Source organism: Aptenodytes forsteri, unplaced genomic scaffold (assembly GCF_000699145.1).
Source record: "Aptenodytes forsteri isolate BGI_AS27 unplaced genomic scaffold, ASM69914v1 Scaffold564, whole genome shotgun sequence".
Lineage (NCBI taxonomy): Eukaryota > Metazoa > Chordata > Aves > Sphenisciformes > Spheniscidae > Aptenodytes > Aptenodytes forsteri.
In genome coordinates this window covers 182,440-207,830 of record NW_008795408.1, presented here as the reverse complement: position 1 = coordinate 207,830, position 25,391 = coordinate 182,440, and the positions used below count along the sequence as shown (strand labels likewise).

At 39.6% G+C, this 25,391-nt stretch overlaps 1 protein-coding gene across 1 annotated transcript in view; it reads right to left on the bottom strand.

Annotated features, from left to right (window-relative positions):
- The window catches only part of IGF1R (insulin like growth factor 1 receptor), a 195,594-nt gene that overhangs the window by 169,112 nt on the left and 1,091 nt on the right, over nucleotides 1–25,391 (bottom strand). Inside the window, exons 2-3 of the mRNA XM_019472517.1 lie at nucleotides 24,890–24,980; nucleotides 24,346–24,582 (exon numbers count right to left, since the gene is read on the bottom strand). Of these exons, the coding sequence (XP_019328062.1) occupies nucleotides 24,346–24,582; nucleotides 24,890–24,980 (328 nt within the window). The remainder of the gene's footprint in view (nucleotides 1–24,345; nucleotides 24,583–24,889; nucleotides 24,981–25,391) is intronic.

The window sequence follows — 25,391 nt, the reverse complement described above, 5'->3', positions numbered from 1 at the left end:
TATATTACCTCTTGGGATGTCAGAACCAGTAACAAGGAGGGAACTAAATCTACACCACATGATTCAAGCTGCCTTCCTCACCACTGAACTATTCCTCTTCATCAAATATGCTACATAAACCACTTTAAATTTACCAAGATTTTATGGAGTTACATCTCGGGGGGGGGGGGGGGGGAGAATAGATAACAGGCACCCCACAATCCAGAAAACATCAACCATTTTTGCTTTTGCTAAGCAAGTCCATAATTGAATTTCAACTTCTGTATTTCTAGCATTAGCACAACGCTGCCATCTTTGGTTTGCAAAACATGAAAGGGAATACTCAAACCCAAACAAAAAACAACTGTTTCCATTTGAATGTAAGTCTTGAGAACATTCTTGTTTACACATCTAAGGCCCGGGAAGAGGGCTTGGGGTTTTTCTTCATTTAATTAAAAGTTAAGCTTTGGAGGACAAAGCTAGACCACTATGATCTTCTAAACACTTAAGGGACTGGAGATTATATTGCAATGTAGCTTGTCATTTCTGATAAATATAGTCTCTTATCATTAATTTACCTTGTGTCACTCATCACTCCTAGCAACCTTTTACAGAATTCTTCTCCCCCAGATTTGGAAGGAAAAAGTGGTGTCAAAAGAGGTCAATCAAATTTGGCCCAAATACCTTAAAAAGTGACTGGATTCCCCTTCTCCACATATGTTCTTGATGTCTCACATAGCCCTTACAAAAATACACACATCCTACTTTAATTTTCTCTTTTACCACTCTACTAACTATATATTCCCAATCCAAGGGCCACTGTGTTACCAAACTGACCAGAACACAACATTCACAAAAACACACAGAAGGACTACAACCCACATCACAAACTCAAACCGGCTCTGCCTCTTTGCTCTTGCAATTTCAGCTGTCATTGGCTAAAGATATCTCTGGCATTGCTGCTTTCCATGAACTTCCTCCAACTTCCCCATAAGTTTACACACAAAAAAAAAATCAGAATAAATCACATTTCTGTCCCTCATCTCACTTGCTTTCTCTCTGCCAACATTTTACTTTGAATGTCAACCGGAACAGCAGCTTAGCAAAAAATGGAGCCAACAAAATGAACTGAATCCCTTTAATAATATTGATTGATGCCTTTTCCCCACAGCACACCAGAGGAAGTGGGTCTAGATTTAGCCTAGCTCACGTGAAAGCATCCTTACAACAAAATCATCCCCAAATTAATCCTCTCTCACCAAGACTGCACTGACCCAGCACATCCCTCAGCAGTTCCTCTGAAGCCACATCTGTTACCTCCTACTACTGAAATAGCATAACATGAGTGAGTGGCTCAGTTGGCATGGATTTCTGTTCGTCCTCATGGGTACACAGGGCAAAAATGGAGGATGATACCGTAGAGCTAATAACATTAAAGTGGCTGAGCCCCAGAATCCCTGGCTATCAAACCAAGTAAAAGTAGCACCAAACTTTTAACTGATCTGTAGCGCCCAGGTTATGGACAATGCCTGCAAGATTCTCTGCCACTCAACCAAAAAAGAAGAAAAAAAGATAAAAAGCTAACAGAAAGATCAAACCTACAGTAAATTCTTCACCCATTAGTGCCCAGTATATGTCAAACATTGAAAGCCATTGTTTGAGCGTTATGGTTGCAATGGAACACTTGAACCTCTGGTGAGATGCTTCTGTGTATTTACATGGAAGGGAAAGCTGTTTGAAGCCCCAGCTGAACACAACTCCAGAATAATTCCATAAACTACATTGCAACACTTCAGAGTCACAGTATGGTCAAGTTTGTCAGCTTGTGAGAAAATTGTCAAACAAAAAAAAACCTGCAGAAAAAAAGCAGGTAATGCCTAAATCACTAAAGATGAGCTCCATCCTCACAGGAAGAAAAACAGACTTCAAACCCCTGCACTCTTTCTTACCCTGCATTATCACTTTTCTGACAGCACCACAAAATAAGAACATGCCATTCTATACAAAATACGTAACATAGACATGAGTAGGTGGCACGTTATGATCAATAACTATGAGAGTAAAACTTTAACTCTGATAATGTTTAAGCCCTATCCCAGTAGCTTCAGTCTAATGCCTGCTAAAGCAAAAATGGAAGACTGAAATTACAAGCTGTTTATAACACTGAATTTATGTTTCACAATCTGTGATGACAATAGAGCTTAACAGAAGTTGTCTCTCCTGGGGACTGTTCTTCTCCACCTTTAAAAAAAAAACAGTTGTGTGCATGATTTTATTTATTTATTTTTAAAACAGTTGTCTACACATCCAAGTGACTCAGCAACTGGCTGACAGAAACCTATGGGATATACACTTAGGTAGCTGGGATACGCAGCCAATTCTTCCAGAACGAAAATTCATCATGTGGCTGGGCTCAGCAACTCAAATTCAGGGAGACTTTACTATGCTTTCAGCTGCCTGCTGAGTTGCCATCCTGCAGTAATCTAGGAAACCCACCTCTCTCTAAAGTTTTTTGGGATTTTTTTTTCTTTTAATTTTTAAAAAATGGCTGGCCAACCAGGCCAGATCAGTTAGGCTTCATTAGAAGCAAACTGACAAAACAGTATCACAACATATAATTGCATCCATAATGGTCAGTGAAAGGATTTAATAGAGAATCATTGGGAAGTTATACTTAGATCCACAGAAAAATTATTAGTCTGATGCAATTACTGTTAACAATATGCAACACATGGCCCTACTATCCTGTGCTAACCATCTCTTACATGATGAAACACAGAAATCCTACATTCTCTGGCCTTCCATAGTAATGTTTCTGTTTTAACAAACCAAACTAAGACTTCCATTAATCCCGTATTTCCACCCGATCAGAGATTTAAATAGTTAAAATAGAGAATCATTGGGAAGTTATACTTAGATCCACAGAAAAATTATTAGTCTGATGCAATTACTGTTAACAATATGCAACACATGGCCCTACTATCCTGTGCTAACCATCTCTTACATGATGAAACACAGAAATCCTACATTCTCTGGCCTTCCATAGTAATGTTTCTGTTTTAACAAACCAAACTAAGACTTCCATTAATCCCGTATTTCCACCCGATCAGAGATTTAAGATAGTTAAAAAAAATCATCTAATTGCACAGAAAAAGACAGTGCTATGAAACTTCATTTAACAGAACAGGGATCCCTCCCTTCACATGGCAGCTACGCAGCTTAAAATCACATAGGTCGTGCTGTAACCTGCTTTCTCAAGGCAGTTAAAATATGACCAACTTGCAATCCCCAAAAAGGGCTTTAAAGGTATTAAATTACATATATGCAGGTGCTGTGGGGCTTTCCAGTCCTGAGCTAACCAGATTGAAAAAAGAACCTTCCTCTCCAAATACAAGGTAAAACACGTGGGCTGGCACCAGAGACAAGGTGACCAGTAGTTCAGGTCTTATCAACCAAAAACAGTTGCACCAGAACACAATTTTAGGCAAACATAAACCAAAGTAGCTATACTATATAGTAGGAGTTCTTACGTGAACTCACTTTTCTGGCCAATTGGATGCTTCTGATTCGCTTTCGTATCACAAACCCAGCCCAACCATGGAAAGTGTCCTTTATACTAGAACAGCAGCATTCACACAGGGTATTTATTGTCTCAGAGGCATCACAGCACAATAACCAGGGGGGAAAAAAAAAAATAAAGCCACCTCTGTGATACCAGTCAATGTGAGCCTTGCCACAAACAAAGCACCCTTAATGCACACAGGTGAGAAGCAACCAGGTAAACAGGGTTAAGCATGGAAAACTAGAGCCCTTTTAGGCACAGTCAACTACCAGAATTCCAAGGTTTTCACTTCTCTGAAGATAAATAAAAGCTTCCAATCCTAAGTATAGGATTTTCAACATATCTATACAGATCTTCTCTTCAGCAATTAACTGACCTTCACTGTAAAACAGTGAGAATAAAAAATATATGAAAATTACATATACATCTTGTTAAAAAAAGTGCCAACAGTGGTATACTCCCAGTCACTTATCCACACTTGGCTTTTAAGTTCAAGGTGACATTTCAGCCCATACTCTCCATTTTACATTTATATACTGCCCAAGACATTGGATTTCCAACCCTATATACAGTTTTTAGACACTGCCTATAGGCACTGTGGGTGATACACAATGTTATAATCCTGGTTAACAAAATAGTTTAGGTATATAATCAGCCTAGCTGTACTGAGTTCTATTGCTTGGCAACTGCAATTATTGTCACAATATCCACTTTTATTAGAGGAGGATTGGAACGGTAGAGCAAGCAGCAGAATTATTATTCATCCTCTGGCAGGTACTTCTGGAGAGCCTGGGATGCACAAGGTTGCCCTAATGCATTTCTAACAAATCCACCCATGAGAAAACACTGGGTCCAACTGGGTTAGAGAAATACAGCCACAGCGCATTTCATTCAGCAACTCATCATCAGGGATTATCTATTCTGCTCCCCTTCTGAGTCAAAACTTGAGGGAAGAGCGTCAGAAGAAAGGGATACAAGCAGTTACAGGAGATGGGACCTAGAGCCAAACCAAACAGTATTATCAAACCTGGATGCTTGAGATACTCCCAACTTTAGGCACCTCCTTTTGCTGGGATCTGCAGCTGCACACACTCATTCCAGAAGGTAAATCAAAGCAAGGCTGAGATGGAGATCTGTCTTCATCATTATTTTTACCCTATACCTTGTATACACAACCCACTCCTAGCTAAAGATACAGCTGGAGAACATATACTTAAGCTCAGTTTTGCTAACTCCCTGGTATTATTTTACCATTTGTTCTGGTCATGAAGAAGATGACATAAGAAATTAGAAGAAATTTGAGCCAGAAAGAAGAGATGGATAACATCAAGGAGAGAACAACCACCACGTGAAAGAACAGAACAGTGGACTAGCTCTAACCAATACGAATCAATCGCTAAGTTTCAGTTGTGACTTAAATATAAACATAATATTCTGTCACAAAATGAAAATTAACTTTCATTTTGCATTTATATTTCGGGGGGGAGGGGGGATGTCGGTTGGGTTTTTTTAGTTTATTGGGATTTAGTAACTACTACATGATGCTGATTTTTCACTAAAAATGGTTTCTCTGTTCACTTGGTACTTTTGCTAAACCAAGATGACTAATATACTTACTTAGTACTAACATCTTGTCCAATTCCACAGCTCTACATTTATTTACATTAATACATAATTAGAAACCTGATCGAAAGAAGGCAATGTTACATGGGACACAATTTTTTTTTTAAATATTTCATTTTGGTTTTATAGTGGATATCTACAAAGAGAAATACACAAAATGAGATTTTAACTTGGAAAAACAACTTTAAAGTCACCTTTGTAGTTAACTTGTTGCATACACGAGGAAAAAGTGGATCTAAACATGCTTTACCAGGTTTAATCTGAACTGATTCTTGAAAAGCACAATTATTGGAAAGATCATTATCTTAAAAGATCTCATCCTCTCAAAAGTCAGTTTTCATCTACGTGGGGGGGGACACACACACACACACAACACAACACATGACATCTTTTCAGACTCAAGTTTTCACAACTGCAATAGAACTTGATCAACCACCATGACCTGGCTGACTGAATTAAAATAAAAATATCCTCCCTGGATACTTGTGGAGTGGACTACTGCTGTTAAAAGCTGGTTTAACACTAGAACACCTGAAACCACAGCCTCCTGAGCAAGTGTGTTTCTTCAGCAAAGTGCTCTTTGTTAACAAGTGTGTACTACTTAATATTTACATTATTATATGTTTATAATTAACCTATGATAAGAAATCTTTCCTTAGAGAACTTAAATTAAAAATTACTTTAAACAATGAACTTTATCCACTGCAACAAATAGGAGGAGGAGCTAGACAGAAAAAGGCCAGCAAGAGAAACCACATGAACCCTGTAATACACTCTTAAATATATAAACCTGAATGACCTATTCTTTAGTTTCACTGCACTCTGAAACTCTTTTATCATGAGTAACAATACAGTCACTTTGTATTGTGTGAGATCGACAAAAAAATTATTACCTGATGTTCAATAGCTACCACCTCTCAAACAGAGGAACCATCAGCAGAAATAATTGTGCACATTTCTTCACAAGAAGGAAACTGTCATACAGGCAGAAGCTACTCACAAGATTTCAGAATTAGGCTACAGGCTTGCATCAAAGAAAAATCCCTCTCTGGATCCAGACTACTTTACCAAGCTACAACAAAGCTTTGGCAAGACCGCTTCCTTCGGACACAAGAAAGGTTTCACCAAGCTCTGAAATCCCAGAAGTAATTATAGCATCCCACATCCCGCTCCCCACCCCCCCGCAAATGTATAGTAAAACCAGCTGCAAATCCTGTAAAGTAAAGGCAGAATCTAATCTCCACTGCAAAGGATGTGCCACTACAGCCACTCCAAAAAAAGAGTTCTTCTGCCTGTACTTACGATTTGCCTGCCCAAACAACGTTAAGTCACACCAGCCAAACAGCTCCTGCCAACATAAACTGCACCTACAGGGCGGGTGTTCGATGGCGTAACTACATTGGGTAGCAGTGCCACATACTCATTAAAACACAGCTATACTGCAAAGCTTTAAACTAAGTCTGATCTGAGAAAGAAAAACATAAATTAACAGAACAGGAAAAAAAGCATAGGTTAAAAGGATCTGAATAGAAGATACAAAAGAACTCACTTTCCAACTGCTAGCTTGAAGGCAAAATCATCTGGAGAGCACAGCTGATGGACAGTCCTTGGCCTCACCTCACTTGTCTAACAGCTCTACTGGCCTCTCATTGCTGTTGTGAAAGAAAACCACGGTATTTGTGCAAGGCTAGTTGGTTCCATGTTAAGAAAACATTTATGAGCGGACTGTGCTTTGCTTTACCACATGCCAGCTTCATTCAGCTTCAGATTCAGAAACCAGGACTTAGTCTCCTTATTTCCTCCACAGTTAACCAGCAATTTAGGACACAAAGAGAAAGTCCTGAACTCACGAACCACCCCCAGGTCTGTGAAAAGTCACACGCTGTCTTTAACAGAAAATTTTCTAGTCCACTTTGGAAAAGGTGACCACCCAAAAAAGGGAGTCCCCCAGTGACAGGAATGACTGCACTGGGTGGCACCACAGCCACAGTCATCTCTGGTGTCCTCTGTGGACAAGGAAAGCAGACTTGCCCCCATCATCATCTTCCCTTCCCATACTCAGACTGCCAGAAGATATCTACCTGCCCTCCCTCCTCGCTCTCTTTTTCCTCTCTACTTGCCCAAGACACTGGCTCACCCTGACACAGCCAACAGCTGCCACAGTGTAAAATGCTTTTGTGCACCTCTGCATTAGGGCTGAGAAAGTCACACATGTTAGCGTCCCAGCTGCTCCGGTTTCGCCCAACATCTTTGCAAAAGCCCGTACCTATTCGCCACCTCAGTTAAGACAAAGCTGCAAACTACAAAGTCGAGATACAGACATACTTCCAAGCTACATTTGGTACAGAGGACACAGGAAGACAGTATTCTGTAAACAACACTGAAGAGTCATGCTTTAATCTCAATTCAGATAACAAACGTTGAGTTAAACCAAAGAGGAAAATAAAAGACAGCACAGATGAATCAGAACAGAACTTCTAAGTGCTGAAGTGGAGTCACTTCAGTTATGCTGCCAAAGTCTGAATGATCTTGTTTCCAACCCAAGTCATATTATATTATATTCCTCGCCAAATTAATCCAAAAATCCCAACTAAGAAAACTTGTGCAGGAAAAGGAAAAAAAAAAAAAAAAAAGAGGTAATTAAAGTAACACACAGGTCAGTGTTCCTCCTTAAAAATGCAACACATGAAACAGACTACTTAAAGAAGTTTATAATGGAGCAGATAAAAACAAAGAATTTAAAAGAAAGAGAGACTCAGAAGTAATCTTTGTTTTGGTGTGAATGTACACACCCATACTGGGGGAGGTAAGTGAGAGACAGGAATGGATCTTTGTCAAGACTGTTAACTTATTAAAATACCATAACAAGAAGAGAGTAGCTAGTGAACTAACAGATCAAGTGAGCTCCAGTCATATTAACCAACCCAAAGGATGACATTTTATCTGAAAGGAAAGGCTGGTCGAAAGGAAATAATGAAGAAGATATCCATTAAAGAACAAAAAGCAGGTCTGAGCACACAGCCAGCAGCAAGACTGCACCAAAACTTACAAATGAAGTGTAAAACATCAGACTTGGTAATACTGCTGCCAAGGAATTATTTACCACATGACGATCAATATTACAATACACACAGAGATATGTATTTTTATCTCAACCTCTATTTGACCCAGTGGGAGCTACAGACACTTTCTCACACTAATTCATATTCTTCAAGGAGAATTAAGATGGGAAAAAAAACTTGGAAGTATTTCAGGTTCTGTCCCCTTTCAGCCCATTTCCACTGAATGGTACCAAAACTATCTTGAAAGAAACAGTTCAGAACAGATTTGTGCTACCTGAGCACCTGGTCAGTAAAGCAACATACTTCAGGATCACAGCAAGAGGTTTCATTCATGCAATAAGCCAAACCCTGGTTATGCTGTCAGTCCTTTCAAGTCGTTGCCCTTCCTTCACTGCATCAAAAGCAAAGCATCTTTCAAAAATTCCTCTGAAAGGCCTGAACAAGTGCCTAAACTTCCAAGATCTAGTCTCTATAGCCTTGAGCAAGTGTGACAGGAAATAAACTTTTCTCCTTAAGGGCTGCTTTTAAGTTTTGGATTTTTTTTTTTTTTTTTAAAGATGAAAGGAACTGCAGATCAGGAAACAGGGAAGAAGGGGAAGGCAATGGAGAGAGGAAGAAGTAGTTTGATTTTCAGACAATCAACTTGAAAAATCCTTACTTCAGTGAACTGGTAAATAAGCAATTTTAGATGTTTTAGACATCTTGCGTTACCTTCTGAAACATAACCAAGCTAAAGGGAAAAGGGTTAATTATATTCCTTATGCTCCAGGGTATTTCAGCAGGCTATGCATTATGTTCCTCTGAAGGGCAAGCTGTTCTTTTGTTTATTGTTTGAAACACAAACATAAACACAAAGTGTCCAAAGCTAACCTTTACCAGTTTTACTAAAACAGAGAAATACAAGGCTGCAGGCTTTCTGCTCCTATAAAGCATTTAAACCTATTCTGTTTCTCTGGCATTTTTTTCCCCTTGCTTTTTTCCCCGATACAGATCACAAAAACAACTAAGACATCTGACATACAGGAGAACATCCTGCTGATTAAGAAAAAACAAGAGCACATTACTCTTGAGAGGATACAAAGCACCACTTCCTAATGCATTCTACTTTGTCAGCACAACGGGCTTCTTGTCATTTCAAAGGGAAACTGGTCATATTGATTTTTCCAAAACACAAGTATTATAAAAATATTATGCATTTAATTGGTTTAACAAAATGCTTTTGTACTGGGACATATCAACACAGATCCTACAAGACAAGGTATAAGGTATCAAGGTGTGGCTTTCAGTATTTGAAGATTCTCTGCAAGTGACAGCTTTGAGAGCTGCCATGATCGCTCCTAATAAAGTTCTCTTGAAGCTCCTACAACACTCAGTAAGACTAAGACACGTCTTTTTACGTGTGGCAGCTATTACTTCTGAATTCACAACACCCTGAAGAAACATCAAACTTCTCTGAAAATTAGCGTCCTTTCCATGCTTCACCAAATTTCAACCATGCAACTCAGTGCTCCATGTTTGCTCAACTTTTTCTAAAGGAAAGGAAAGTTCTTTACACCCTCTCAGAGCAATTCATTTCTCTAGTTGTTCCCTTGCAAAAGCCAGACCAACTGAATCAGCTTTTCTGAATGTGAAAACCACACAACTAGCCTGTCAAGAAGCCTGGAAGATTTTTTTCCTGTTTTGTTTATAAATTTGAAAACCAAGCTGTTCCCAGACAGCAAAATCAACCATCTCTTTTTCCCCCTTCTCAGTTTTCTACAGTCCTAAATATGGCAACATTGGGAAAAGCTTGTACACGCTTTCCAAGGAAAGAATGTATTTCTCCTTCTCCTAGTTCTTTACTTCTGTTTTAACACAGCATATCAGAGTGTACATCCATGACAAGTTTCAACGGTTCAAAGACCATCTGAATAGTTGTAAGACAGAACACAGACTGTTACTTTGCCTTCCAAATTACCACTTCAGAAAAATTCTTTAAAATCAGAATTTTGTGAGGGATGCAATAAACAGAGGAGAAGGGACAGCCTTACCTCACACCTCCTCTTATTCCTCCAGGGAACTAAACTAAGTTTTCTCTTCCTGAAGTGATACTTCAAGGCTTCTTTATAGCTTGCTTCCAAATATAACTCAGAACAGTGTATATCCTCCCTTTAATTTCTTCTAACAAATCCCCTTTCAGCAGAATTTACTGTCACATATGCAATGTACGCAGAGTCTAGTAACATAACATAATAGTTCCTAACAAAAAAAAAAAAGTTTTGCTAAAAGTTCTAGGAGGGAAAAAAAGAAAATTTAAATCTTACCTACGTATGTTGCCACAATGTTTCTAGTATGTATCTGTCAAAAGAGCATTAATCCCATTTCATCACAAGAAAAGAATAAAGCTACAGAATGACAAAATCAAGGATTCATCAAAAGATAATCACAAACAATAACCGAGATACTCAAGATTTTCTCCATCACGCAACACTGCTGTCATAGAATCATAGAATCATTGAGGTTGGAAAAGACCTCTAAGATCATTGAGTCCAACCGTCGACCCAACACCACCATGTCCACTAAACCATGCCCCTAAGTGCCTCATCTACTCGTCTTTTAAATACCTCCAGGGATGGGGACTCAACCACTTCTGGGCAGCCTCTTGGGAGAAGAGACCGACACCCACCTCGCTACAACCTCCTTTCAGGTAGTTGTAGAGAGCGATGAGGTCTCCCCTCAGCCTCCTTTTCTCCAGGCTAAACAACCCCAGTTCCCTCAGCCGCTCCTCATAAGACTTGTTCTCCAGACATCCCATTCTCTGTCATTGTGCAAGTCTGACATTCATTCTGCAGTCACACCGTGAAAGAGCAGGAGACTTTCACAGTAAATAGTACCTGGGAGCAAAAGCATTTCAAGATAAAATCTTCTGAGCTAAGTGACAGAAACACAGGTCAATCAGAAGATATCTCCAGTACTGAGGAGACTAATGAAAAGTTTAATCTTAAGCCTCTATCAGTAGCCACTTTAGAAACCTCTTCCCCCCCACTTTGCTGAAGAGCATGTTTTAGTGCACAGATTATCATTGCTTCTAGGTAACTCATCTAGCCAGACCATCACACTTTCTTCAAAGCCTCCCATCTCAGACACACTCCTGTTCTCACTATAGACATTTTTGTACTAACACCCAGGGCAGCACTGAATTACTTTAGATAGAGTCACTTCCACATTCCACCCTCAAACTCCCCTCCAAAAAGTCATCAGTCACTCTGGGCTTTCATAGTTCAGTAATTTTGGAATCAACAGGAAATGGAGATCAATTGTGATTTTACTAACTCAATAATGACTCATCACTCAACTCCCCTTAGCCTTCATATTCATCTGTGAAGAGACATGACAGCGAGGCCAAATTAAAAATAGCAAATCTGGCAATTAACACTCACTTCTCCATCAGATTTGCCATGGATTGTGACATATTCAGCATCTTGAGAAACCATCACATTATGACCATTTTTCTAATCTCCCTGTCAGATTCCAAGCAGATTCCGGTTACAATTTGGCTTTCTCAGCTTAACCAGGAAGAACAATCAATAAATAAAATTTATTATATAAACCCATTGTACCACATTCTATAACATCTATCACTTAATTTGAACATGCCTACATAAGAGTTAACTCTGCCTACCAGTGCCCCTAGCTAGTGACAACCAATTTTCTATTCTTTGTATTATGAGAATACGCTCAAATCGTTAGATTTTTCTGCCTACATAACCTCCAATAAAAAAAAAATTTGCATGATTTTAAAAGTCAATAAACCCCCATTATTTCATTTACAAAAATAGAAAATCATTTTATATAAACCACTTAAATGCATTCTTCTAAAAATAAACTTAATTACAAATCTAACATGAAATTATAACAGCATATATTAGGGCAAATGCCTACTGTAATTTAAATAAAAATAGTAAGCATATAATTTACACAAAAAAAAGTTTGGACTGGTGAATTTACTGTTTAGTGCTCTCTTGGAGCCACCCTTTGTTGAAATGCTAAGATAGCTTTTACACTCAATAGTTACTTCTGCAAGTGCTTCATCGCAGTTTACTCAAATGGTTCAGTTCAACAAACAATTAATTTCAAATTAAAAAGGACTCCTGCATAGAAACCTGTGAAACAGTCAGTGGGCAAGATCTATTAGCTCTAAACTTTCGAGAAACAATGACAAACTATTTTTTCTGTTGATGTTTTTCTTTAAAATCATGCCTGTCCATCACACTTGAAGTTTTAATTAAGTCTCAAAATTCACATCTTCTGCATTTCAATTAAAATTTCATTTTCCATCCAAATAAAAAAATAACACAAATGAGAAGTAATCTACCAGAAAATACATAATTTGCCATTTTGTCACTTAAAAATGCGAAAATTAAGGATTTGAGTAAACGTATCCAAGGCATCCAATTATTTACATGAATGTGTAGAAACGGCAAATGCTATTCATTGGCAAAAAAGCCTGTACTTTCCAAAAAGGTTGTATTTGCGAATCAAGGTGTTGTAACAGCTGTCAGCCAATTAAAAAAAACAGCTAAAAATATGCAAAATTAGATTAAAACTGTATATTTAAAGCAAGCTCTTCCTGCATGCTGTTTTAAGTCACTATGAAAATCACTCATATTCCATCTCAATAAAAGAAAAAAAATTATAATATGCTAGTAGTGCTCTGAGGCCTTCATACTAAGGAAGAAATAAACTTTGAAGGACAAATTGGACCAAAATTCACGACACTTCCACCAGAAAGTTATGAAGCTACATAGAGTTGTAGTGCCCAGTGGAAGCATCAGAATTGTTTTTAATTCTGTAAAACTATTACATTCATCAAGCACTCAGTCTACAGCTTTCACTGAAACCTGTCTTTGCTAAACAAACTCCCCATATTTCAATAAAAGTAATTCAGCTACTTTGAGAAGATGGCTGGATCGTATCACACTAATCATCATGTTCAGATTCACAGCCATTTCAGCAAGAAGCCCCTGCCTTTGCCGGCAGCTGCCCCTTGCCAGCAAGGGGTGGGCTGCAATGCTGCACCTCAGAGCCGATGCAGAGAGACTTTCATCCATGTACTGAATGCTCCCTAACCTGGAGGAAGTATTTCCCCTTCCAGTCCCAGAGTCCTGTGTGATGCACAGCTAGGTCACCGAAACCCTCCTTTCATGGTACAGACACAAAAAGCACAGAGCACTGCTCATTGGAGAACTGTGCTAAAGCAACCATTTGTTTTGCTTCTCCCTCATCCAGTTCTCAACCACACAATCTGATCCCATCCCCTCAGGCTCTCATTGTGCCCTTCCATGAGCCAGTGTAACTCGCTAGTTAAGTCAGCTGAGAGGAAAATGAACCCTTCTACCCTCCAAACATCTCAGCACTTATGATTGTGCACAGCATCCCACGGACCCAAAGCCTAAAACTACGTTCATTGCTTTCTGGGCACTAGGCTCAACACCAACAAAGCCAGCCTTGCAGTCATGCTCTTCTTCAACCAAGACATCAAGGAGCCACGTAGCGAGCATGTGACACTATCGAAAGGCTGAGTATTGATGGAGAGGGAGACATACCCAATCAGGGTACATAGACTTCTTAAATGGAGCATTCCTCCCTCCCCCTGCAAAAATTGGTGGACATGACAATTATATCCTCCACCTCTCCGCTCTTCACTTCTCCCCCACCCACTTCCCCCTATTAAACGGGATTCACATCTTCTCATCTCACCATGTCTGGGAGAAGCTGTGAGGGTGTTAAAGATGAACTCGAGGCATGAGACACCATGAGCAGTGACAGTCATCCTGAGGTCAGAACAGTATTTTGACACCGCAGTAAACAAGGCCTGTGGCCACACATGCAACAAGCAAGAAACACTGAATAGCTCTGCACTTCTGTGAGCACAGTTGCTCCTGAAGAATGATGAGAAGTCCTATGGAACGAACGGACAGCATCACAGCCCATCCTTGTAGGGAGGCCAAACCACGCTCAAGCCACCTCAACTTTTGTTTCATTCTAACTGCATGTGACACCAGGTAATCTTAACAGTCGCCTCTGAAGATCTGGGGTTTATATTTAGTGTAATATACTATCTCCTTATCAGCCAGCTGATTCCAACACCCCCACCCTCATACTTCTGCTAAGAGTACAGTCTTCGAATGCCTGACAACGCACGGCTTCCTGGTGAAAGTGCCTTCACCTGGATGATAGTGTCACATGAGCATCTGAAGTTATGTCAGTGTTCTAAAAACAAGCCCTTTAACTACCCCTCAAGGATAGCATTTCTCTGGTTTTTTTTTACAAATGGGGAGGGAAATACAAACACCCGGAGGAGGAATACAATTTCTTCCCAACCCTTGCATACTGTCAGCTTCTGAAGCACGAGATGTGATCACTCCCTATTTTAGCATGCATGACTACCAATGTTGTTGCTCACAAAAATTCGGTCCCTTTCTAAAATCCAGTTACAGTATTTAACTTCAGGTTTTTCTACCTAACTAGTGGATGGATAGAGGTGAATGCACTGGTAACAACATCTTGCTATGCTTTATTTGCTGTTCATTAAAAAAAAAAAAAAAAAGACCCTTGCTCTCAATTTATACTTGTCAAATCAGTATTTAAACAAAACCAAATCTGGAAAGAAAAACAAATGTGAACACAACTGTGCAGCATTACAATACAACATCTGATTCCCGCATTCCAATTCTCTTGCTCTCAAACACTGCAATGTATTGCGGACAAATTTAAAAATAAAGTCACTGATAGCAACTACAAAAACACCAAGAAAATCCTCAGACAATGTTGGCTTAGCCAGTGGAATGTGTAATTCTTGTCTTCATACTATCACTTTCTTTCATGAAAAATACTGGAAATATCTTTTTGCCAGGTTAACCAACTCTGACTTCAATCTTGCTGACATTTCTTAAGTATAGCTGAATAATTCCATTCATATGCAAATTGTACAATAAGACATGAGTAGCAGCACTTGCAGAGACTCCCTCACAGAGATGAGCATTTACTCTGCCCAAGTCTAATCTGCAGTGACGTATCTGAAATGAAACAAGGCCCAAAAGGTACAGCCCCAACAATATACAGAAGGCGTATTTTCAGCTTTGATGTTGTTTTTTCTTTTAATATTTAAAAATACCCCACAAAGTAAAGAGATTAAAGAATCGAGAACCGAGATTGCATCTGTTGCCATCACAATTTAACCACAGTCCATGTATTTATACAGTGGAATCTCCAAAATAACACTGCATCTGTTAAGATGACAGTGTTTTTCCATGGGCTGTGTTATAGCGGAGTTACTCCAAAGCTATTGCTTTTGAAGTGCTGATTGCGATCCACCCCAAATTCTTTTTGTAATCTTCCTCAAATGTATTGAATTGTAAAGCTGTTGTTTCTCAGTATGGCTTGGGAACAACAAAACCCTAATACATCTCATCAGTGGGCATTTGGCACTAAGGCCTTACAGCTAATGCAACATCTTTATTTAAACAATGAAGTACCAAAAGAGATACACAAAACAAACCATGTAAAAACAGATGCCCATTTCACATGTGTTTCTGCTGAAGTCCAGAACCACTGCCACATACACACACACACTCAAATGCATTTCTCTGTCTGTGCCTTATTTCTGTCGGGTAACAACTGAACCAACTTGAAAGGACCTTTGTTCATTCACTCGTAATGCTGGCCACATTTTAGAGCCACAACCCATTGAAGCATACACAAGCTTGAATTTTAAAAGGGACTCTCATAACCTAATTTAAGTATTAAATACATATTACATGCCTCTTGATGAGACACAGTATCAATGAAAATATTTGTCCATGTAGTCAGCCTACTCAATGTGACAAAAATACAAACATTTTATTAGCACACACACAAAAAAGGAAACAGACAAACAATCAAAACCTTCAGTCACTCCCAGACAGGACCCAGGCAGGCTCAAGTCACAGTCTCAAACCAAGCCAAGTCTCAAGTTTGGAACAACAAATGTGCTTTTCCTAAACCCCACTTTTTGCTCTTTTGTACAGTAACAACTGCACAGACTCAACCTCCATCATGAGTGTAGCCACTGAAAGAGCTGCAAGGGAATACCAACATAACTTATTGAAACAAAATCTCCATATCCAAGGTACATGAGCAACAGGACTAACTGACCCTTCAACTTTTGGCATCCTCCACCACACACAAATGGTCATACATCCTACTGGTTTGCAACTTTCCTTCCGCCAGTCTCGGTACCTCTGAGGTCCGAGGAAGAGGAGCAAAGCACACACAACAGCAACTTATATGCATCTCTTAACACAGCTGGATGTTCATTCCCTCTGTACTTCCCAGGAGACATGGCATTTGCAAGGGACCAATAAAATGTACATCCATCAAAAAAAAAGCTTCAGCCACAATAAACTGAAAGAAGATGTTAACTGCAATCAATACAGAACCACAAGCTGCTTCCACCTGCTGGGGATACAGAACAACTGGAGAGAAGCAACAACTAAAAATCCCATAATGGCAGCCAGACACCATCGCAATTCCAGTGGGCTGCCCCCTCCATCCCAGTCCGTCTGTGAACTCTTCACACAGTTTATGCCATCATCATGTTAAGTGTCTCTCTTAACACTGGTTCTCAGCTAAAAGAAAGGTAGAGCCATCTGAAAGCTTAACAAGAACGATCCACACTATTTAACTCCATCAGTATTTTGGAGAACAAACCAAATCCCCAGTAGGATACATGAAATTTGACTAGAGAAGACAACACTAACAATTTAACTACACATCAAAACCCCCAGGAGAAAGCAACAAAAACATCACAATAAAACTAATTTCTGCACTGGCAAAGAGCACAGGGGATAAGACAAACAAGGTATTTCCATTGCAATTTCAACTCTAACGCTACAGCCAAATGTTACTCTAAGATCAGCTGAGCAGTGCAAGTATGTGTTTGTTCCTACAGTGCAGTACCAGTGCCTTCACTCCTCCCGTGAGGTGTCTGTAATGTGCTTTTTAAGCCTTTCACGGTACATACTACTCTCACACAGAAGGACCCAAGGGGAGGTGACAAGAGCGGCAAGGAAGCAAAATGCACTATTTGTAGAAGGACAAAACGTGGAGACGACTCTAAACTGAAGCCGGTGCAAATAATGCAGAAACCACCCCAGTGAGATCCAGGGATAAAGCCCTTCCGAAGTCCAAGCCAACTCTCTTTTTGAAGTTTGGTTATAGACTGTTTCCGGGAGCAGCTGTCACCAGACCTTGCTCCAAAACACTGTACCCGTTTGATTAAGACTTAAGATTTGAACTACCATCTCTATAAGACAACCTTCTACTTTCAGAAAAACTTCTGGTTATTTTTGAGGGCTGCTCTATCACACATCATTTTAGGGTTTTTTCTACACCATAAACTACTTTGGGAGCTTGCTTCTCAAATATAATGAGCTGCCTGTCTAAAAAAAATCAGGAAAACCAGCACTGTGTCAATTTATGTTTGGGGAAGCTGGTTTTGCATCCAAGAGATCTGGCATTCTCTTTCCCCAACAATAACCTTTTCCAAACACAACAGTTCAGCTCTTGCAAAGTTTTCCTGTGCATACAGATCAGGAAGACTTCTCAAGCTGAGTACCAGGATCCATAAGCAAACCAGCTATAGCGTCCCACTAAGTATAAGGGAAAACCTCCTGCCACCTTGCTAAAACACCTCTTACAAACCCACAGCAACACTAACAAAAAAGAGTAAATAAAACAGTGTGATGCTATCCTAACCTTACCAATGCACAGCTACTAGCAGACCCTTTCAACTGCTGTGCTTACAGGAGTTTCATCCCATAAATACTCTCCACGTTTCAGAAGAAACATGTATATAACTAAATACAAAGTGAGCACCTTAGTCCTCTCTGCCACTTCATCTCATCTGTCTTATATAAGAACTGCCACTATAACACAGTTTGAAGATAATGATGTACTCCGTACTTGAGAATCACACATTCAGCTGCAGCTACCTACTGTATTCCAGTAGTAACAAATGGAAGAGATACTTCAAAGAGCACATTATCCCAGCTCTAATTTATGCATGCTCCCTCTTACCATCAAGCCATTTATTTTAAACCTGTCAGATATACTTGTGATGTAGCATCATGAATAATTTAAAAAGTAATCTGTATAAACCAAGTTTATAAACTTAACAGCAGGTACAGTACCTTTCATTCAAGCAGACTGCTCTCTGATAAAGTACAAGGGATCTTTGACTACTTCAGCATGTATTCATTTCATGCATTCTGAACCTCAAAAAACTCTTCTTTCCTGCCTCCAATCAAACCCTCCACTACTTGAACAGTATTGCATAAGTAGCTGACTTAAACGAGTAATGTACTAATTTGTGAACTGTTCATATTGAAGGAAAAAATTATAAAGCTTCTGGAAACAATCAGTAAAAATGACCCACCACCCATTCAACAGCAGGGGGGAAAAAAAAAAAACCCACATGTGAAGTTTGCCTCTATCATTAAGAACTCTAATATTCTCTGCACTTGCCTGATGTTGTCACATTCTGACACCGCTCCCCTCCACAGGGAGAAGGGATGTTCAGCAAAGTGCTCAAAAAAAAAAAAAAAGCCCACCTCCTAAGAGAAAGTGTTTTGATCAGAGTTGATGCTCACACCTCCAAGTAAACAAAGCTATCTTTACAGCATGTAATGGCACCAATAAGAGGTTTGCAGATAACATTGGCCCTGACTGGTCACAGAGCTATTTCAATAATACATGCCTCACTGGCAACACATAGCAAACAAACTCATTAGGTCATTGGACTTGCCCAGAACACGCATCTTCACAAACTAAGTATTCATAAAACAAAGCACACCACCTATTTTATAAACTATTACAGTAAAGCACATACATGTGCAGTTCACCTATTTTCTGCTTAAAAAGTTTCTTATTTGTATAATGTACACTTTTTTTTAAGGCAATAGCATAGCATGAAGTTCTTAAAGCACAACCTGGTTAACACTTCTCTTCAGTGACTATCTTAACATGAATTACTGCTCCAAGTTATTATTAAAATGACTTTGTGTTGCTACAAAAGCATACATTTGCTGTTCTACCAAAATATTCACTAAGTGGACTTGTTCCTCTAGAGGAATAATCTTAGTACTTTATTGGGGTGTGAGGTCCCTTCTCACTGGGTAGGTCAAAGACAACAGTCTCCCTGAAAAACTATCTGGGGAATCACTGAAACATATAGATGCTTATTTCTGCTCATACGATCAAGTTTACCAAGAAAGGAACAGAGTAATAGGAAATGTACACGTCTGGATATTCCAAAATCAATAAATAAATAAAATTATGTGACATGAAAGCTTACAAGTCATATGCAAATCAATCTCTACATAAAGAAATAACTATTTTGCTTTTCAGCACATTTTAAATAATCTTGTGCCACAACAGCAACTTCTTGAGAGTATCAACATTGAAGAAGTTAATTGGTGTCTTGAAAGATATCCTAAAGGAGCTGCTCCTATTTAGCATTTGCAAAGGTTAAAAGGAAAAACTTCCAGTGATAAACGCAAGTTAAACCTTCACAATACATCACCATACTAACACCAGTTTTGCCAGAATGCATCTCCCTAATTAATGAATAAGCCAAACTACTATCAAACTTATTTAGCAAAAACAACAAGTCCTGCCTAAAGGAACTAGAGCCTATTTTTGAGTTTGAGGACTCGGTACAGCTCTGCTTGCAGAGCACAGAAATATATGAATGAACACTGTATGTTGCTAATCATTTGCCAGTCCTCAAAGTTTGTCTCAGACAGTTCTGGACACAAAAAAGACAAATATAGTACTACAGAAATCAGTCCAGATTGTACCTGTCATGACTTGGCTAAGAGGGAAAAAAAAACAACCCAAAAAAACCACACACAAGACAGGCTGGCTAACAACCACAAATGTGTCTTCATCAACTACTGTTTGTTGAGTTCTGCTTTTGTACAATAAAAAAATTTTGAAACTATTCCTCTTAAAGTGGCTTTCATAAATCATAAAAACTAATCCAACTAACCTACACAAAGAAGCTGTCTATACAATTTACAGTGATAGAAAAATTATACATGTCAAATATATCAAAATACTAAAACAGTATTTCTACCTTTCAAACACATCATTGCATTCCTGAACTGTTTCTGAACAAAGAACTCTTAAAAGCAGCATGTTCTATTACCACCGAAGCCCAGAAACGTTAAAAACTCAACTTGGTCAGAAAGATCAGAAATATACTGAAACAATAAATCTGCAACAACTTTAATTATGAGACTCTGAAGACAATTACTCAAACTGCAGCTTTTTTTAAGATTTAGCATACACAATAGTTTTCAATAATAAACTGCAGTTTACCCATTCCTATGTGCGCACTCACATATAAATAAAAAACAGCTGCTACTTGATAACATCCCAAAGCATTTCCAAATGTGAAAGCTTTACACTAAAATCCAAGTAAGAATGTATTTAATTTCATAAACCAAAGTTTAAACAACTTTTTCAGAAAGTTGCCACTGCTTCTCAGTCATCACCTTTTCAAGAAAGTAAAATAATGCTCATGAAGTTTATTAATTTAACTACAGATAATCTAGAGAAATACTCTATCTCTTTTTTAAATAAGTTAATTCAGTACATTTTGTAAGTTACAGACCTTAGGGCTATTACAGGATGAGCTAGATACATCTTTTTTAAATAAGTTAATTCAGTACATTTTGTAAGTTACAGACCTTAGGGCTATTACAGATGATGAGCTAGATGTTTTTTGTGTGGGATCATAAAGTTAACAACCAGTGTGAGAAAAACAGGTTTCCTGCATATATTATTTCCTCCCTCTCTCAAAGTTCAGGACCATAAACAAACTTCTCTACAATGAAGTTTGTGGTAGCTCACAATTCACACAGATGGAATATACACACAACATAATTAATCATTTAACAAAACTGCTTCTTCTGGTCTCACCAAGTTAATAGTTCCAGTGATCACTGGTAAAACCTACCACAGAGTAAAAAGAAAAAAAAAAAACCATACAGTATAGGGGAAGAGAAAAAAGCTTCAGTTGAAAGGACATTGAAATTGTCCTTTCAAGCTAATAGTTTCAGCCCTGAAATGTATTTTAATCCTAAATGTTAGATGCTTAAAAAAAAAAATTCTCCTCACTGAAGACATTCTTCTCCAAGATTTTCCTCCTAAACACCAGTTCAGCAGAAAATTAAACAGGATTTGAAACAACTTTTCCCAAGGTAACACATACTGATACAAATTAATTATTTACCAATGAAGACAGAATCAAAAATCATCACATGGAAAATTCCCAACACTAGATTTTGCATGTATATTTCAAGATGAAAACAATTTCAGTGTCAATGGAGTTATGCTTTAACTATACTCTAGAATTAGTTTGAAGGAACAACTGGTCAGGGGAAAGCTGACATAAAAATCAACACAATAGTTTATCAAATCTGAGCAATTTCCCTGTTAAACCCAATAAATCAGGCCTTCTGTTGTACTGAAGTTAAAACTAGCTGATCCATCTTCTCGCTCTCTGCAGCCTCTTCCCCTCCTCATGTCTCATAACATACTTAAGAAATAAGTTAAATTTCCTTCACTTCACACAAAGAGTATTTCTCTCTCTCAAATGTTGGTTCAGCACTGAAACTTCTAACACACATCATCTTTCCACACCCATTCCTCTGCTTTCTCACGTTCTCAACACATTTTGCCTGATATTAGCTAAGTCACTACCATTTCCTAACCCTTTCAGTTTCTGAGTCATGCAAGCCTTTGCTCCACTTCTGGTATGGAAACACTTTGAAAGTACAATCTAACACAATCAAAAAAGTCAAAGTACTGCCTGGCTCACCGCTTCTTCCCATGGACTCCAATCACCATCACTCCCTGAACACTTTCCTCCAATCCTCTTTCTGGTGAACCCAACTGACACCAATTCCTTAAACACTCTGGCATTTTCTATTCACAACCTCAATTAGAGAAGGAATTATCCAACTCCCTTTTAACAACATTCACTAACCACTAGGCGTATATGAAAATGCTGATGTGAAAGCTAGGTGTGTGTAACGTTGACACTTAGGAGGTCATGAGGGTTTTTACTAAGCAACCTGGGAGAGAGATTAAACATACAGCATGAGCTACTGTTTATTAACATCAGAAACATAAAATATAGCCTGGATAGACAAACAAAAGTCTGAAGTATTATCAGACCTAAACCCATTATTTTTATTCTAAATGCTTAACCCATTCCCTTCTAGACACTCCCTTTGTAAATGTACACAAGGGTAAAAATCAAAACCCCATCACGCTCAAGGTAGAAAAGGAAGAAAACACTGTGTTTACGCTTCATCTTAAACCCATCCCTAGGATGAAACAGTCTCCAACAGTTGTAGTTTTACACATCAAATGCACTGTTACAGCAGCACATACTTTATCTTAATGAAGGGTCTTTTTATTTTTGTGCCGTTCTAACAAAATCTCAGGAAATTCTCAGAATTTTTTAATGACTGTTTTTGAATCAGAAGCTTTCCACTGAAGCTACCTGCACTTTAAAGAGGTTTCTGTCATATAACCATAAACAGACTTTACATAATTTAGCATTAAAGGGATGGGTCTCTCCCCTCCAGTTGTAACTCCTTTGTATTCCTATTTAGGAATGCCTTGCTTGTTTGACCGAAAATGGAAGTGCCTTTTAGCTATGACACAGTATATATGAAAAACAAATAAAAATTAAGATTAATCTTCCTTCCACTCTTGTGGGGAGAGAGAAGAATATGAAGAGATGCAAAACATCTGCTCTGGAGATCATTTTTCCCCCTAACAGCAAAATTCTTTCAGCAATAACTCGTGAAAACAAAGGCTATTAAACTGTAAACTACAAAGACAATCGATTAGAGGCAGTATTCAGCTAAGACAAGTTTTTCAGCATATCTTCCCATATTTAAATGCCTAGATCTTCTTCAGAAGATGATATTTCATTTGGGAGGTTCTTAATTGGGTCATTTTAGCTAAGTGGCAACCACAAACACTTCAGAGGACTGGAACCTAAAATCCTAACATACTGTTCCTGCGTTATTTTATTGCCAGAGCTGGGCAAGCATTTTTATTTGAAGGTGTTCTGTACCAGGTAAGACAAGAAAAAAAAAAATTGTAAGCGTGTATCCTAGCAGTTTAAGGATACACTAGATCTCTTCCTCCTCTCCTGTTCTGTTTCTCCACGCTACTCCATCTTTTGTAAGCCCTTCCCTGAAGAAGGGCACTGGGGTTTTGTTTTTAAACTTAGAGATTAATTTTCCCTCTGGAAAACAACTCTAGCCAAACGTTCAACCCGTGGAAGTAAGATTGCGGCTCTCCAGCCCTAGCTGGCCCTGCCACTACAATGCAAAAACCTAAGTTGGGCCTTAATTTGCAAGGAGTTAATTGGCATTCACTGGCTAATGAAACACAGTATTACTCAACATGCATTACAGACTCCATCTATGCATTTCTTGCTCAGTTTTTTTTTTGTAGTTAGCCTCATTGTCAGCGCATCCAAAGAACTTCCCTTTCTTTTCAACCTGAAACTACTACTTTTAGAAAAGCCTTTCTAGCTCCTAAATTCTTTCCCTTTACATTTAAAATGGAGAAAATTGATCTCTCCGTTCCTCCCCTCCAACAATACGTATCTTTTTGAAAGTGAGAGGCACACAACAACAGCTCAAGGAGTATGTTGAAAAGCACACAGCGGAAGAAATTAAAGCATCAAGATGCAGTCAAGAAACATCCCCGTTTCTGCAGACGCCGAAGGAGAGGGAGCCGTTTTCAAAATGGTTGGGCTCCAAGGCACGTTTACCATCTCCCTGTCTACAGCGATACTCCAGAAAACAAGGGAAGGCTAATTGCATGCAAGAGATGCTCAATCCAGCGTGAGCCCGACATACCAGAAGAAAACCGATCAGCACCGGGATTAATATGGTGATGATTGCAGTCTAATCAATTGCAGCGCCAGCCATCCCTGCCCCCTTTATTTCCCCCTGCGCCCGAAGGGGGCGGGCACTGCAATATAATCACAGGTTTGAAACGCACAAAAACAAAGTCGAGGCTTTTGCAACTCCCAAGCAAGACAGACAGGCACCGCGATCCGCGGACGATAAACGGCAGGAGGGATCCAGACACCTCCGTGCGCCGGGGACCCGGCTGCTGGCAGCGCGGTCGCGCACAATGAACCACGTTTTTCTCGGTGCAGCACTCGCACACACGGAGGAAGCAGCTCGCACGCTGCTAAGTCAACTGCACAAGCCTTTAACGCTAGATGCAACGCAGCTGTTTAAAAAACAAAAATCACCTTTAAGACTATAGCCCATCCGGCCATCAAACGTTTCTGTTCAGGCACAAATATAAACTATCAACCTAGAAATTCATTTAAAAAAAAAAAAACTAATAGCAGACTGTGACCTTTAGGTTGCGGGATGCCACCGTAATTCTGCACCCCGAGCAGAGCGAGTGAAACCCTTCCTCGGCAGTAAAGCAATAAAAGGCAAAGCGCTTATTTCCAGGAATTCTTCACTCACTATGGCAGGTTATTGCATACAGCCTCTAAATATTGACAGAGATCAACCTCTCTCCGTACAGGGAAAGAAAGAACGGTTCTTCCCAGCCTGCAAGTGTTTACTACGCAGCTCGCAGCCCTGGCTGCAGAGGTCTAAACACTGCACCGGGCTCTGGAGGGGATTTAGGAATAGTACGCGGGTCAGGTGGGGGAAACACAAAGGAGGGAACGGAGGGGCATCACGACCCCCTCCTCCGCCTCCGGGTTGGGGGCTGCGGCTCTGCCGATGCCGTGTGTAAAACCAGCCAGCCACCCCCGGGGAAGGAAGGGATGGGAGGGAGAGAGGGAGACGCGCAGCCCCGGGTTGTTAAACGTGCTCGAGGAGCAGAGGCGTAACAGGAGGAAAACACGCACATCCCCGCGGGCAGGGGCGAAACCCGCTCACCGCGGCGGGAAACGGCGCGTGCCCCGGGAGCCCCTCACACACCACACCCCGGGAGCCGCTCACAGGCACCCACACACACACACACCCCGGGAGCCCCTCACACGCACCCCCTCACACACACCCCGGGAGCCCCTCACA